Raw genomic sequence first — 13,187 nt, 5'->3', positions numbered from 1 at the left:
AGACCGTGGAAGTCCGAGTCAGATACTCAGTCACTATCTGATGCTGCAGGAGGCGAGGGCGCGATGAGGCGTGTGAGCAGTCATAACTCAGATCAAGACGGACACGGAACAGGGAAGCTAAAAATGTAGAAGGCAAATATATTTTTAACAAGAGACGATTCGTATTTTACGTGAGACATCGCGACATTCTCGAGACATCAATCAGGGACCGCGGACCTGACCTCCATCATGTGGGGAGTGACAAGCCACGATCATGACTGACAAGGCCAAGTCTTCCAACTTGACATCCAAACATGAGTGATGATCGGAAGCTGCCAGTGGATGACAAAGTACTAATAACACGACCTGATGCCATCTTTCTTAGTTGTGTATAAGCTGGTGATGACTCATTAGTGAAGTCATGCTCCTTGTTATTGTCATTCTTCTGTTGCTGAGAGTCGACAGATATGAATCCTAACTTCATCCCCTGAAAGATTTTGATTACTACTGACCTGTTTTGTTGATTTAATGATCATAAATATAAAATAATTTGGGGAACCTCTACTAGAAAGTAGTTATACTATCTTGTGAAAAAATTAACTAAACCTTTCGACACACATTCCATCTAAAATTCTATGTAATATTATAATATATAATTCTCATTTCTCATATTCTATCTAAAATTTGAAAGGTTGTGATAGTGTTTTTGCAGATGTAGTTTGTGTGGATCAATGAAAACCCCAACTGACTGGACTCTTAGTCAAGGGACGCATATTGCTGACGGACCAGGGGACTGAAGCAGTAACATGATCTGAAAAATCTGTTTGTGTTTTAACCATTTAACTTCTTAATGTTCTAAAAAACAGTGGTGGGCAACTCATAATAAGGGGCCACATTCAATATGGTTAATGTTGTGAGGGGCCGCCCAGCCAAAAGAAGAAAGACACAAAGGGAAGTTAAAAAATATACTGAATTAGCAAGTAAAAAAACATGCAAAATACACTCTTTATTATAATGCATTCATAAAATGTTACATTTTACACTAAATAAAATTTTGGATTTTATTTGAATATAAATCACAAACAATATCACATTAAAGCTATTTCTTTTCCCTTTCAATTATTTGTTTATGGCCAAAATGAATTATTTAAAGTGGAAAAATGATAAATAGAGGCTTCAAACACGAACTTAAAGAGGCTGTTTTTAAATTGGTCCAATCATGAAGCACTAAGTTGTAAAATATGTGTAAAACATTTCTACATGATTAGTTCTAGAAGTTAAATGCTGACCTCATGAGGGCCACATTGATACAGTCAAAGGATCTGTTCTATAGGTTCTTACGTGAAACAAAAGTATTCTTCCAGAGCTGCATTAGACGTCTCACACCGCCTTCTTCAAGCTAACATTGTTGCATCGTCATCATCGTATTGATATATCACTGATACTGTGTGTTGTCCCGAGGATGCAGTGAAGATAAATATCAAGTTCTTGCCTCAATCCTTAAGTGACATGTTCTCTGTTATTCACCAGAATTCAAACCTTCCTCCCTGCAGTCTTGGCATGTGTGGTGTGAACTCTGACATTCGCTCACGTCCATCGACCTCTGCCGTGTGATTCACAGCACAGGTGTGAGGTCGAGCTGTCAACCAACAGCTCGACCTCACACCCAGAGATGGACTTACCGAGGAAAGTTCGATATCAGATAGAAACACTTCACCGAGTCGCCCAGTTCTCACACCTACAAAGGAATTAGAGTTACTTTTGAAAGTCATCTGAGCAGCTGTGGATTTAATGACATGTCAATCAACCTCTGCAAAGTACTCCCACAGAAGCACGGGAACACACAGGAAGCTGAAAGCGAACCAGCAACCATCTCACTGTGAAACTACTAAACACCAAAAAAAGTAATGTCTAAATAAAAAAAAATGTATTGGATTTAATTCTTATTTGGAATACATTTATGAAGAGAATCCAAAATGAATAAATAAATATATTGAAATAATAAACAAAACTTTTAAGGAGAAAAGCAGAGAGCTGGATAATTATGTACACTGATATTGCAGTTTTTAATTTGTTAACTCAATAGTCATTTCATGTATTACATATTTGAAATATGAGCTCATTGGAACAGAAGGTGGAAATCAATAAATTGATCAAAAGATTCATTAGCAGGAACAGGAGCTTGCACTGTCAGCTGCTTTTTTACACAAATCTTCAAGTGATTCATGGATCCAGATGGTAATTAAGAACATAACTCACATCGCCCTGACCGGTTTGTTTTTTAAATTTGCCAACAGATACATTTGTCTGTTTTTATTTAAAATGACCGACATCTTAACTTTGGTAAATAGACAAATCACACTGAAAAATAATAGTAAATAATAGCATTTATTTTTTTGCTTATGTATTTTTTAATAATTGGTAAGATGGCAATTTTGTTCAGAAAGTATATACAAGTTAAAGAATATATTTAAGATAAATATCAGGGATTGTAGGAAAACTATAATACAGTATTATTTTTTATTATATTGTAAAAGCTGCAGCAGTTTGATCTTCGTGAACAAGGGTTAAACTTGCACGTAACCCCTGTGGAAGCCATATCACAGCACTGTCCTTCTGCATCTGTTGACAGAATTTGGGCAATAGTTCTGCAAACAAAAAGGTACCATCTGCTAGTCTGAGCACAGAACCTTTCATAGAATATGGACTTGTGCACTTCAGTGCATGTTGTGAAGAGCTGTGTATCGCTTCAGTTACGTAGGCGGAGGTGAAACTGTCGCCACGGCAGGTTGAAGACATGCGACGAGATGCTGATCACGACGTGACTTCTGTGAGTCTGAACCATCAGATGGGATGTCGTCGGCGCTCATGTGCAGGCCAGGCGGGGGGGACACTGGCCAAGGTGAGATGAAGCCTCCCTCCCTCTTCCTGTGCCAAGCTGTCGATGTGCAGCCAAAGAGGAAATGGCATCCAGCCACGTAAAACCTTGAATGTTCTGTAATTAGATTGTGGTTGAAAAAAAAAAACTCCTTTAGGATTCAGGTTATTTAAGGAACCATCTGGATTATTAAATACAGCCTGTGATTACAGCTGGGAAAAAACAAATGAGAATCAAATAAAGGATTTCAATTTATATTCCTATTTACTGTTGTTTGCCTTGTGAAACTATTTTTTTGGTCATTTTTGTTACCTTCAGTGGCTAAAAGACATTACTTTTTTACCTATTTGTCTCTTTCCTTGTTGTGTAATATTTAATGTGGCTACACTTTTTACGTTTTTATTTGTTCAGGCTTTTCCTTGATTTTCTGGAACTCCTGTTGTGTTCTCAGTTTTATCTTGATCTTTAAAATATATACTTTATTGAATATTGTTTTGATTGTTTAAGCGCTTTGTGACCCGGAAAAGCGCTATACAAATAAAAATGACTTACTTACTTACTTACACAAACACAAGTGGCTTTATTTATATTAAGTTTTAGACTTTCACAGTGTGGAGTTTACAACAGTGGAAGGCCGTGGAGTTCAGCCTCTGACCAGCAGTGACGAAATCCACCTCATAATATGACACACCATGGGTGGATAATCATATCGCATCGCAAATACACATCACATAAACCTTAATAAAGGCCTTTGAAAAATCTCAAAAATGAATGTGGATTTTTAAGGGATTAGTTTGATAAGTCTACCAAAATAAAAAGTCAGCTTCAACAAGTTTGTCTAATAAAATACGCATTGTCGACAATTCAAGTCACCAACGAAGGGATAAGGAAACCAACAAGTTGTTAAGAAAGTCAAGCAAATACTTTATTTGTAATAATACAACTTCAAAACATGATGCACTATTTTATTTAGATTATAAATTGCAGTCGATCAGAATTATTTTTTTTGTAACTTGTAGCATTTTTGGCATTTTTATTAAAAAATATTATTAAAATTCAAATGATCTCAATTTTATTGCTTTGTTAGTTTAATTCTCACAATCAAATCTTTTGGTTCTCCTACTTCAACCATGACGTCTATTATGAAATAGTTTACTTGGCAGCTCTAAATGATATTTTCCTTGAACCCTTCTCCTAAAAAAACAAAAAATAAAACTTGGGTTCAGGTCCTCACACTCTGACTGCTTCTCTGCTGCGAGGCTTTCATCAAACTTCTCTCCTAGACTCTTGAATAATACAAGTAGCCAAGTCGTCTTGTCGGGACGGATCGTGTGGAGAAAGACGCCGCTTCACTGAGCTTCAGACTGGAGATGCAGGACAGGAGATACAGGACTGGAGATGCTGGAGCTGCAGGGAGGCTGCGTGACTCTCAGGCCTCCAGAGAGCTGCGGCTCACATGGGCAACGTGACGGAGAACGTGGACGTTCCATGTGTGGCAGCTGCGCGGAGGAATCTGGGACGTCATCGAGAAGAGTAACTGCAGATATGTATTCGCGGTGACCTCTCCACGCAGACATCTTTAGGGTTTAAAAGAAAATAAAACGCATTAAGGAAGATTTTTTAGATTCAAAACATGTCTGTGAAAATCAGTCTTTTGCAGGCCTGACATCTGGTGGCCATAGACGTGAACTACAACTTGACTTTAACGAGCAATTTCTCCCTCAATTACCAAATGACGTCTAACTGAATTAATATTAAATTGCAATACAATAAAAACATTAAAAAAATTCCAACAAATTTTCGTCTGAGTTTTATAAGCTATGCGATTTATTTTACAGTTGGATGCAACGTTTTTAAATAGCAATTATTTGAAAAATATATATTCAGTGATAAAAAGATATGTTGTTATTAAATATAACTATCAAGCAAAGTTAAATTATAATAATTAAAATACAAAACTAAGCAAAATAAAGTGATCATATTTATTGTCATCACTTTTATTTGGTGATGGTCTTAAGCAGTCTTTTGAAATAGTGAATTGAAATTAAAAAATATGTTTTAAGAAATATATACACATATTTAAATATATTTTATCCTACCCACTTAGTCATAACTTCTTTCTTCTTGACTGTTACCTTTAAACTTGTTGAATCTTAAATATACTCTGCTTAAATATATATTAGTAGTTTAAACTCTTTATTCTTGGTTGAACATGTTTTTATTCCTTTCAAAAGGTTTATTGTTTCTTCTCAGACTTTTGAATTAGTCTTTGTTTCCTTGTGCGGTGGTTAACCCTTGGGTTATCTCTGGGTCAAGTTGAAAAAACAAATATGTTTTTGGTAGACATTTGTTTTCGGACCTTGAGCCAAGAGGTTAAAAAGGTGCCATACTCAGAGTGACCTTCTATGTGAAGTTGAAAATAACATTCAACATTAAAAAATATATTTAAAAAAAAGCAAAACATCTTACTGAAGAACATTTTTTTAATCACTTTGCAAAAGTACATTTAACTATACACATTGTCACATATGGAGTATTTACCTGTAGTAACAAAAGCTCACAACATAAAAATGTGTATAAAGAGACATTAAAGTAGCAAATCTGGACACATTAAAAATTGATCGTTTGACTCTAGTAATAAATTACTGAAGTTGTTATTTAAATATATTATCATTAAACATATAAATAGAAAAAAACAGTTAAACAGGGAAATGCTTTGATAGAAAATGTTGATTTTACATAGTAAAAATCCCTTTAAAAAAATCAAATGTAGAAGATAAGTAATTTTAGCTACAAACCAAAAAAAACACTTAATTCTTTAACGCAGATTTAATAAAAACATTTAAAGCAGAGTGACCATCAACTGCTGAACTGATCGCCACATATGCTGCAAGTCTTGTTGGACACAGACCAGACTTGTCCAATCATCCAGTCCGCAGGGATCAACCCAAAGTCCAGGATCTTGGAGTTTGCGCGTGACAAGGCCAGTCTAAGGAAGGAGGAAATCCAGAAAAAAGTGTTACAGTCATTAAAAGGTTAAAAGGTTAAACTAACACTGACACCAGAAACAATCTGTGCACAAAAGCAAAAGTCATCATAAATAATTATACAAATATTTCTAACATAAATAGATCAAACATTTTATACAACAAACATAATTTGGCTTCGTTGTTTGTTTGTTTTTCTAAATACATATAGAAATATTCCAGTGAATGAAGCGGAACTTCCGTAGTAGTACATCAGATCACCAGAAGAGGGCAATGTTCCTCGTATTCTTGTTTTATCATAAGAGTTGATTTTGACCATAAAATGTTAGTTAGAATTTTTTCTACCTACAGACTGATATTCGGTTAGTATTAAACTACTCTAACTAACTATCGACAGTACCTGCAAATGAACCATTGCTGTCCAAATCCCAGCTGGGGACACAAACACACAATAACACTCAGAAATGTAAAAATACGTGTTCTTTGATACTTCAAGTACATTTACTAAACGTGTACCTAATTGTGTGTATAGATATACTGTAGTTCAATATAAAATATTGAATTATTTATTTATATGCAATTTTATGGTAACGTCTATGATTTTTTATTTTAACGATTGTGTTTTATTTAAGTTATGTCTTTTTATTTCATAGTTATATTCTGTACTGCAACAACAAACTCATTCCAGTGTTGTGTGGCAATAAAAGTTTTCTGATTCAGATTCTCATATCAACTCACTTTTTTAAGTGGCAGTTTTACATTAATATGCTACTATATTATATTATTAAATGTACCTCATGTACCGTTAAATGAGCAAATAGTAACTCTTCAGTGGCAAATCATTAAATTAAGCTCATATTGAAGTGAGGGACAAAAATTAATATGTATAAACAAAAGAGAATAAAAACATCAATCATTTTAGTTTTAAAAAGTAGGAAAGATCGTTTTTATATAAAAATTATGTAATCAAAATTTTATTTTATTTTTCTTGACACTGGTTGATACAATATATACATTACAGTATATACATTTCATTATACAGTGTCAATCTAATATATTCTACACAAAGATAAACAAACATCCACATCATCTGCAAACATTCATGAGACATATCAAACCTGGTAAAGGCGTCCTCCAGATGGTCTTCTGATAACTGGATCCAAAAGAGAGAAGAAGAAAACTTTAACAAAAGTGAAAATATATTCTGTAGAAGTTAAAGAGGGACCTAATCTTACCCACGCAGCAGGATTATTGTTAGTCTCTGCAGATTCCTGGCTATCCAGCAGATTTCCCTCCACGTTCCTGTTCGTCTCCACGGCGACGTCAACACTCTCGTCCAAATCCAGCAGGTTTTCTTTTTTGACAGCTTCTGAAAAATGTACTCTGGTGTGTAAATTTAAAATCTTCAAAAATTATTCTAATAAATATTAATCCTGCAATAGTATCTAATAAAGTTTACTTGTAACCCTTGTGTTGTCTCAGGGTCAAGGTGTCTCAAAGGCCCGAAAACAAATGTTGAATCATTTGTGTTGCTTTTAGGTCAAGATGAAGGATAAAACTATTTTGTTTTCGTGCCTTTGGGTCACTTTGACCCTGAGATAACACAAGGGTTAAACAAACGTATAAATTCACATCACAGATTTAAAGTTTAAACTGTTTTTTACCCAAATGATCATCATTGCGTCCAATATATACACATATATAAAAACATGTGATGATGTTTATTATGATTGGGTGTGTAATAAGTATTATAAATATCTTTAAGTTAAAAGTGATTATTTATTTGTTTTTTGTAGGTTTTTGTTTGAATGTTCATTACCTGTTTCATTGCAGCTCACGTCACTTTTTTCGCTGACGTCATCATTTTCAATTGCAGTCACCATCTCTTCAACTGAAAAGAAAAAAGTGTCTGAGCAACAGGATGTGCATTTGCAAGAGAAAAAACGTCTTCTTCTTCTACTAGTGTCTACCTTCTTTGGGTTCTTCCGGAAGTTCTTTAGCCAGAGCGCAGGCCTGACCGACCGTCAGCATGATTGCTTGAGCCTAGAGAGTAGAAGACAAACGTACGCCAAGAATTAACACACTAGACAAGAGCACACTTATTTTTGTATCAACGTTTTCAGTAACTCTAAGAATATCTGAATCTCAAAAACACAGGGGAGTCAGAAAACCACATTAATGTCATCTGAACCTTTTAAGGCGGACGTTTTTTAAACGAACAGACCAGTTTACTGTCAACATTATTTTAACGAACAGACCTTCAGATAGAAACATCAGAAATATAACTGGTACTCAGTACTATGGCAGGATGAAAACTTGCAGGAGGGAAACAAACACATGAGCAAATATCTCCAAGTATGTCCAGCTGCAGAGGCAGATGATTGAGACCGGAAGTTGAAACAGGCCAATTTCAGACCAGAGTTGGGGACGAGGCTATGCGAGTTAATAGAGAAATAAATTCCTTATTTATATACACAGTATTTCCTTAATCATATACAAATTTATGTGCGCGTGAATATATTTCCCTATAGCCACTAAATGAGTGTATTAATAAATGTTTAATCGTATTTCAATATATATTGTTACTTCTTTTCCCATGGATTTCTCCATTTATAAACACTTTATTATCACCCAGTTGTGGCACTCCTAGTATTCCATACCGAACAGGATCCTCAGTGCGACCACACAAAATGAAGTCTACATTGTGTGCCACTCAAGCTGACTAACCAAGAATGTCATATGTCACATGGAAATGATATTAGAGGATTTTCATATACAGTATTGAAATGTTCTTACATACACTTTTTTTTAAAGTAAGTCCAGATTTATGGTGATTTGAGGATGATTTTGAAGTCATTGTAAACACTCACCACTTTCCTCTTCGGGCAGGCAAAGGCATGACACTTCAAAGTCCCGCTCAAAGTGTTTCTGATGATGCAGGAGAACACGTTCACAAAGACAATGTCCGCCATGCAAAAGGAAACCCTGTGCATGTCAGAGGTCAGAGGTCAAACACAGCGCGGCTCCTCTACACTGTCAGACGTGACACTCACCTGTCGATAGAGAAGTCGTCCATCAATTCACCGCTGATACTGTCGTGCAGGACGAGACCCTGAGTGGAGATGTTCAGAGAAACCTTCGGCGACTTCATCCTACTCGCTCTGGACTGCAACACAAATGATTTTAATTTATCACAAAACATCATATTACGATTTATAAATAAAGATTTTAATGTTAAGACATGATCCCAAGTGAGGATGAGAGTTTAGATTTAAGAAGGACACTCACGGTGGAGATGATTCTTTTCACTGCTGCCGCTGCCATATCGACTCCTTTGGGCTCGTCCACGCGGGTCACGCCGAGGTACAGGAGGTTAAAGGTCAGTCCATCTATGATGGCTCCTCGAGTGTCCGTCCAATTCTCGGGGAGTTCTGAAGCAAAAATACAATCCAAAGATCAGACCAAACGTGTTGTAGTAAAACTCTCACACAAGGAATTAACCAGAAGAAATCGTGTAAATGTTTCTATAGCTGACTGGAAGCCGATCAATCAATCCTTAAATGAAAATAGTTTAAGCAACGGGAGAAGAAGGGATCCCTGCCATTTTGACCAGATCCACACTGGCCTACTTTTTAAAATCATGAAGCGCTTGCAGCGCACCATCATGTCATTTTTGTCGTGCGTTTTTTGTATTTTAACTAGGTAATAACTCATTTAACACTGCGTTTATGAATTTAATTTTTGTATCATTTATTTCAATGGTATGTGACCTAACGTTGTAACTAGTGTCGACCTGATTTTTGACTCTACTTGTTGATGCTTTGGATGGAAGTTTATTCGACGTTTTAGGCTCCTTTTTTTTATCTGTATAACAATTTACAAAAGAAAACAGAAAAAAAAACATATATTCAATTTCTACATTTATTTCTAACATTATTTGTGATATGTATATATATATATATATATATATACAAAAGATATAAAAATATCTAATCATAGTCCATGCATTTTTTTGTCTGTAAATAATTTATTAACGTGTGAAGATCTATGCTGAAAAGATGCATGGACTATGATTAGATATGTTTCATACTGTATGATCTGTACAGAGGAAGAGCAAACAGAGAAAAATAAAAAGATTAGAAGAAAATCTGTTATGAATGCAAACAGCCTTATCGGACAATGTCAAGCAGAGTTTGTCCATGTTTGACCTACAAAACATGACATGATTTAGCTACGAGTTTAAATCTTCTTATCTTGCCTTTATCTCATATTTTATTTTCATATTTAAGAATATGAAGTCTTTTTTGAAAAGTTAATCTTGTAAATCACCAAAATAATATTGATGTTTAATCCTAAATAGGTCATAGATCTGCTGCTTCGACACCTCAGTACTTGTAGCATGAATCAACAATAGCCTCCAGGCAAACACGTGCTCGAGATATTCATGGTTTGTTGGCATGTTTCAAATGGGAGAAGTGAGTTTTATTTTACGCAACATTGCATCTGGAAATGTCTACATGTGCAGCAATGTCCAATAACACCTGCTGTTAATATTATTTTAACTTGTTCTATCCACTATAATTTCAGAATGTTCAATCACTAGCAGTGGTAGAAATACTTTTTTTCTGTGTTCTCCAACATTGCAGAGAGTCAAAAGTTGTTTTGTTCATACTACAACTTTTTCTACATAATTATGCTTACATTTACATTATATATAGCTTTGTAACGTTACTGTTACTAAAGTTATCATTCCCTGATACCTCCACTGTTCTTTCATCCTTTCACACAACATACTGATAAAAGTATCACCACATATAATAATAACATATAGAATTACAAAGTTTGTATTCATTCAAATAAATAGTTTGATGTTTATCGGCATTTTGAGAACAAAAGGAAAATAAGAAAAAATAAAAAATTAAATAAATTGATAACTTTGTTTCTCCATAACCTGAAAAAGTTGGTGAATCAAAACACTTTTGACACAGGTTGACAACCCTGCAAGTGTCAAGATTATTAAGTGAACACACACACACAAATTATAACTAAACTATAATAACACTTTTGTAATAACACTTAGAATAAACAAGGGAAAGCAAAGAAGAACCTTATAGCTCAGAGGTCTGGATGACTTTTGTTCATGATCATGGTTTTAAACAGAGTTTGAATACAAGAAACACTCAACAATCACATCACTGATCAAATTCATTTAAAGGTTAGTTAGAAATGGCTGATTTCAATGATAAAAGTCAACATGAACACTAACAAGAACATTTCTTATTGTTGACTTTCACGCAGTCGACTGAAGGTTTCTCTCGTCTCTACAGAACAGCAGAGTTAACTGCCAGTGCTTCGTCTTTGTTTTTTATACGAAATGCTTAATGAAGTGAGTGGTGTTAAATCTTGTGAAGCGATTTTTTTCTATCCGAACATCCGCTCACATCTTCGCTGCAGCAGAGCCGCTGTTAGCTCTGGTGTTAGCTGCAGCTGCTTCACCAGCGCAAATATAGTTATTAAACTGCTTGGATCGGATGCGCGGATCGCAGCCTTTTCACCGATACCAGATCTGACTTTTAGACTTCTGCAAAATTGCAGGATGTTTCATTTTTCTACTGCAAATTCCAGACTGCAGACAGGTATTACGAACACTAACTATTACATTATTGAGTTTCTTTCCACGCTGGTTCTTCACGACAGCATAAACCCCTGAATGTAAAACAACACTGACTTTTCTAATGGAACAAATCCCACAGCTCTTTCTAATCCACATATTGTTCTACATGAAATGATTTTGAAGAGTCACAAAGGAAGTCCAACATTTTCCACACCATTTTTCCATATTGCTATTCTAACTTAAGAGGGCAATGACCTGCAGCATTCCAGCTTTGTCCTTCGAGAAAGCTTACCTTGAGTCGAACCCCCTGCTCGCCATTCCTTCGGAATTTCATGGCCCGGATCAAGGAAGATTTAGCCTACAAAGTGGGCCTTAAGATCCGTGCTAATAACCTGCCTGGCCGAGCTCCTGTAGAGACCCCTTTATCGAGGGCATTCAACTCAATGTAAAACCAGGTCATCGACACCGGATTCACGACTCGTGTTTAATAACATATTAAATTCCTGCAGCTCCACCAGCCAGAGGATATTGACTTAAACATACAGACATCAAATACACTTGCCTTCTCTTGGGACTATGTTTGTAGTCACGCAGCACTCAAGGCTGAATTTGTGTTTAACAAGCTACTATTGTCAATGACAAAACAGAGGGTGGACTTTCCAAAACATCCAGTAAGTCTTCAACCGAAGTGATGAACTCAACAAGTCAGATCTGACCAGGTGCGACTTAAAAGAAGTGTCAAATTTGTCCCGCCAAGTCATTTTTTTTGTGGCCCGCTCAAAATAGATGTAGAATAATGTTCATGTTGTTGACCTATAAAGAGTTTAGGATAAGATCGGAAGAGAGATTATGGATTTCAACAATAAGACATTTGTTTGGTGAAGAACATTTTTATAAATTGATCTTTAAAGAATGAAAATCAGACTCTTACTTCCTGTTAGGTCGATAAACATTGTTCGGCCCATGACTTGGACGGCTACAATATTTTGGCCCCTGTTTAAGTTTGACACCTCTGACTTAAAGATTGTAATGTCTGAAGCAGACATACATGAACACAGAAAAATTGTTTCCCAAATGAATTTTCCCCTCAATCAATATATCTTAATGAATATAATTTCCCCTCTCGACGTCACCAAGAAGTCTTTATGCGTTGCCAGAGACAGCCAATCACAATCTGCATTTTAAATGTTTAAATAATAGAATAGATTTTAAAACTGTTGCCTTTACTCTGCTTTAATACAACAATGTATTTAGATCTCTTGAATTGTCAGTAAAAATATGGCTGTATTTTTATTCTATTACTTATTAATTATCATTTACTTTGTTTATTTCCCAGGTCTGGATTACCCTTAATAATAAAATAATAAAAAATAATTGGTTATGTAATCTGAATCCTGAATAAAAACATACATATTTCATCAATGATGAATCCTGTCTGAAATAGATGAAACTCCAAAACCAAACCAAACGTTTTGCATAAACACAAAATGATCCATCCGTTGAACGTTTCGACCGTTTGGACATTTTAACCTCATTCAAGTCCCCTCGACTCACTCTTGTGGCCCCCGCTGCTCCACGCGCTCGGCCTCCGGATGATGGCTCGACCCGCGGACTTGATCGCGTGCATGACGGCCTTGAAAAAAGAATGTCAAGTGCGGATGATGCGCTGAAGTGATGCCTTCACCCCTCAGAAGAAAACACCGCTGACTCTCTGTGATGCCTTCGGGTG

At 35.7% G+C, this 13,187-nt stretch overlaps 1 protein-coding gene across 1 annotated transcript; it reads right to left on the bottom strand.

Moving 5' to 3' along the window:
• Positions 1-5,322: 5,322 nt before the first annotated feature.
• Positions 5,323-13,141, bottom strand: ldlrap1a (low density lipoprotein receptor adaptor protein 1a). Its single transcript, XM_087785933.1, has 9 exons — positions 13,013-13,141; positions 9,133-9,275; positions 8,898-9,010; positions 8,715-8,829; positions 7,815-7,887; positions 7,664-7,735; positions 7,080-7,213; positions 6,963-6,997; positions 5,323-5,846 (listed from the first exon to the last, which is right to left on the bottom strand). Exons 1-9 carry the CDS (start codon positions 13,083-13,085, stop codon positions 5,717-5,719), a joined length of 888 nt encoding a protein of 295 aa, XP_087642059.1. The 5' UTR covers positions 13,086-13,141; the 3' UTR covers positions 5,323-5,716.
• Between the last annotated feature and the right edge of the window lie 46 nt (positions 13,142-13,187).

Source organism: Callionymus lyra, chromosome 3 (assembly GCF_982586985.1).
Source record: "Callionymus lyra chromosome 3, fCalLyr1.hap1.1, whole genome shotgun sequence".
NCBI lineage: Eukaryota > Metazoa > Chordata > Actinopteri > Syngnathiformes > Callionymidae > Callionymus > Callionymus lyra.
The sequence above is the reverse complement of the archived record's forward strand: the minus strand, read 5'-3'. Positions and strand labels throughout refer to the sequence as shown.

Coding starts and splice junctions, on each gene's coding strand:
- ldlrap1a (XM_087785933.1), bottom strand. CDS start 13,085: ATGCACGCGATCAAGTCCGCGGGTCGAGCCATCATCCGGAGGCCGAGC. Junction 9,011..9,132: donor TGAAAAGAATCATCTCCACC/GTGAGTGTCCTT, acceptor TTTGTGTTGCAG/TCCAGAGCGAGTAGGATGAA. Junction 5,847..6,962: donor CTGGAGGACGCCTTTACCAG/GTTTGATATGTC, acceptor CTCCTTCCTTAG/ACTGGCCTTGTCACGCGCAA.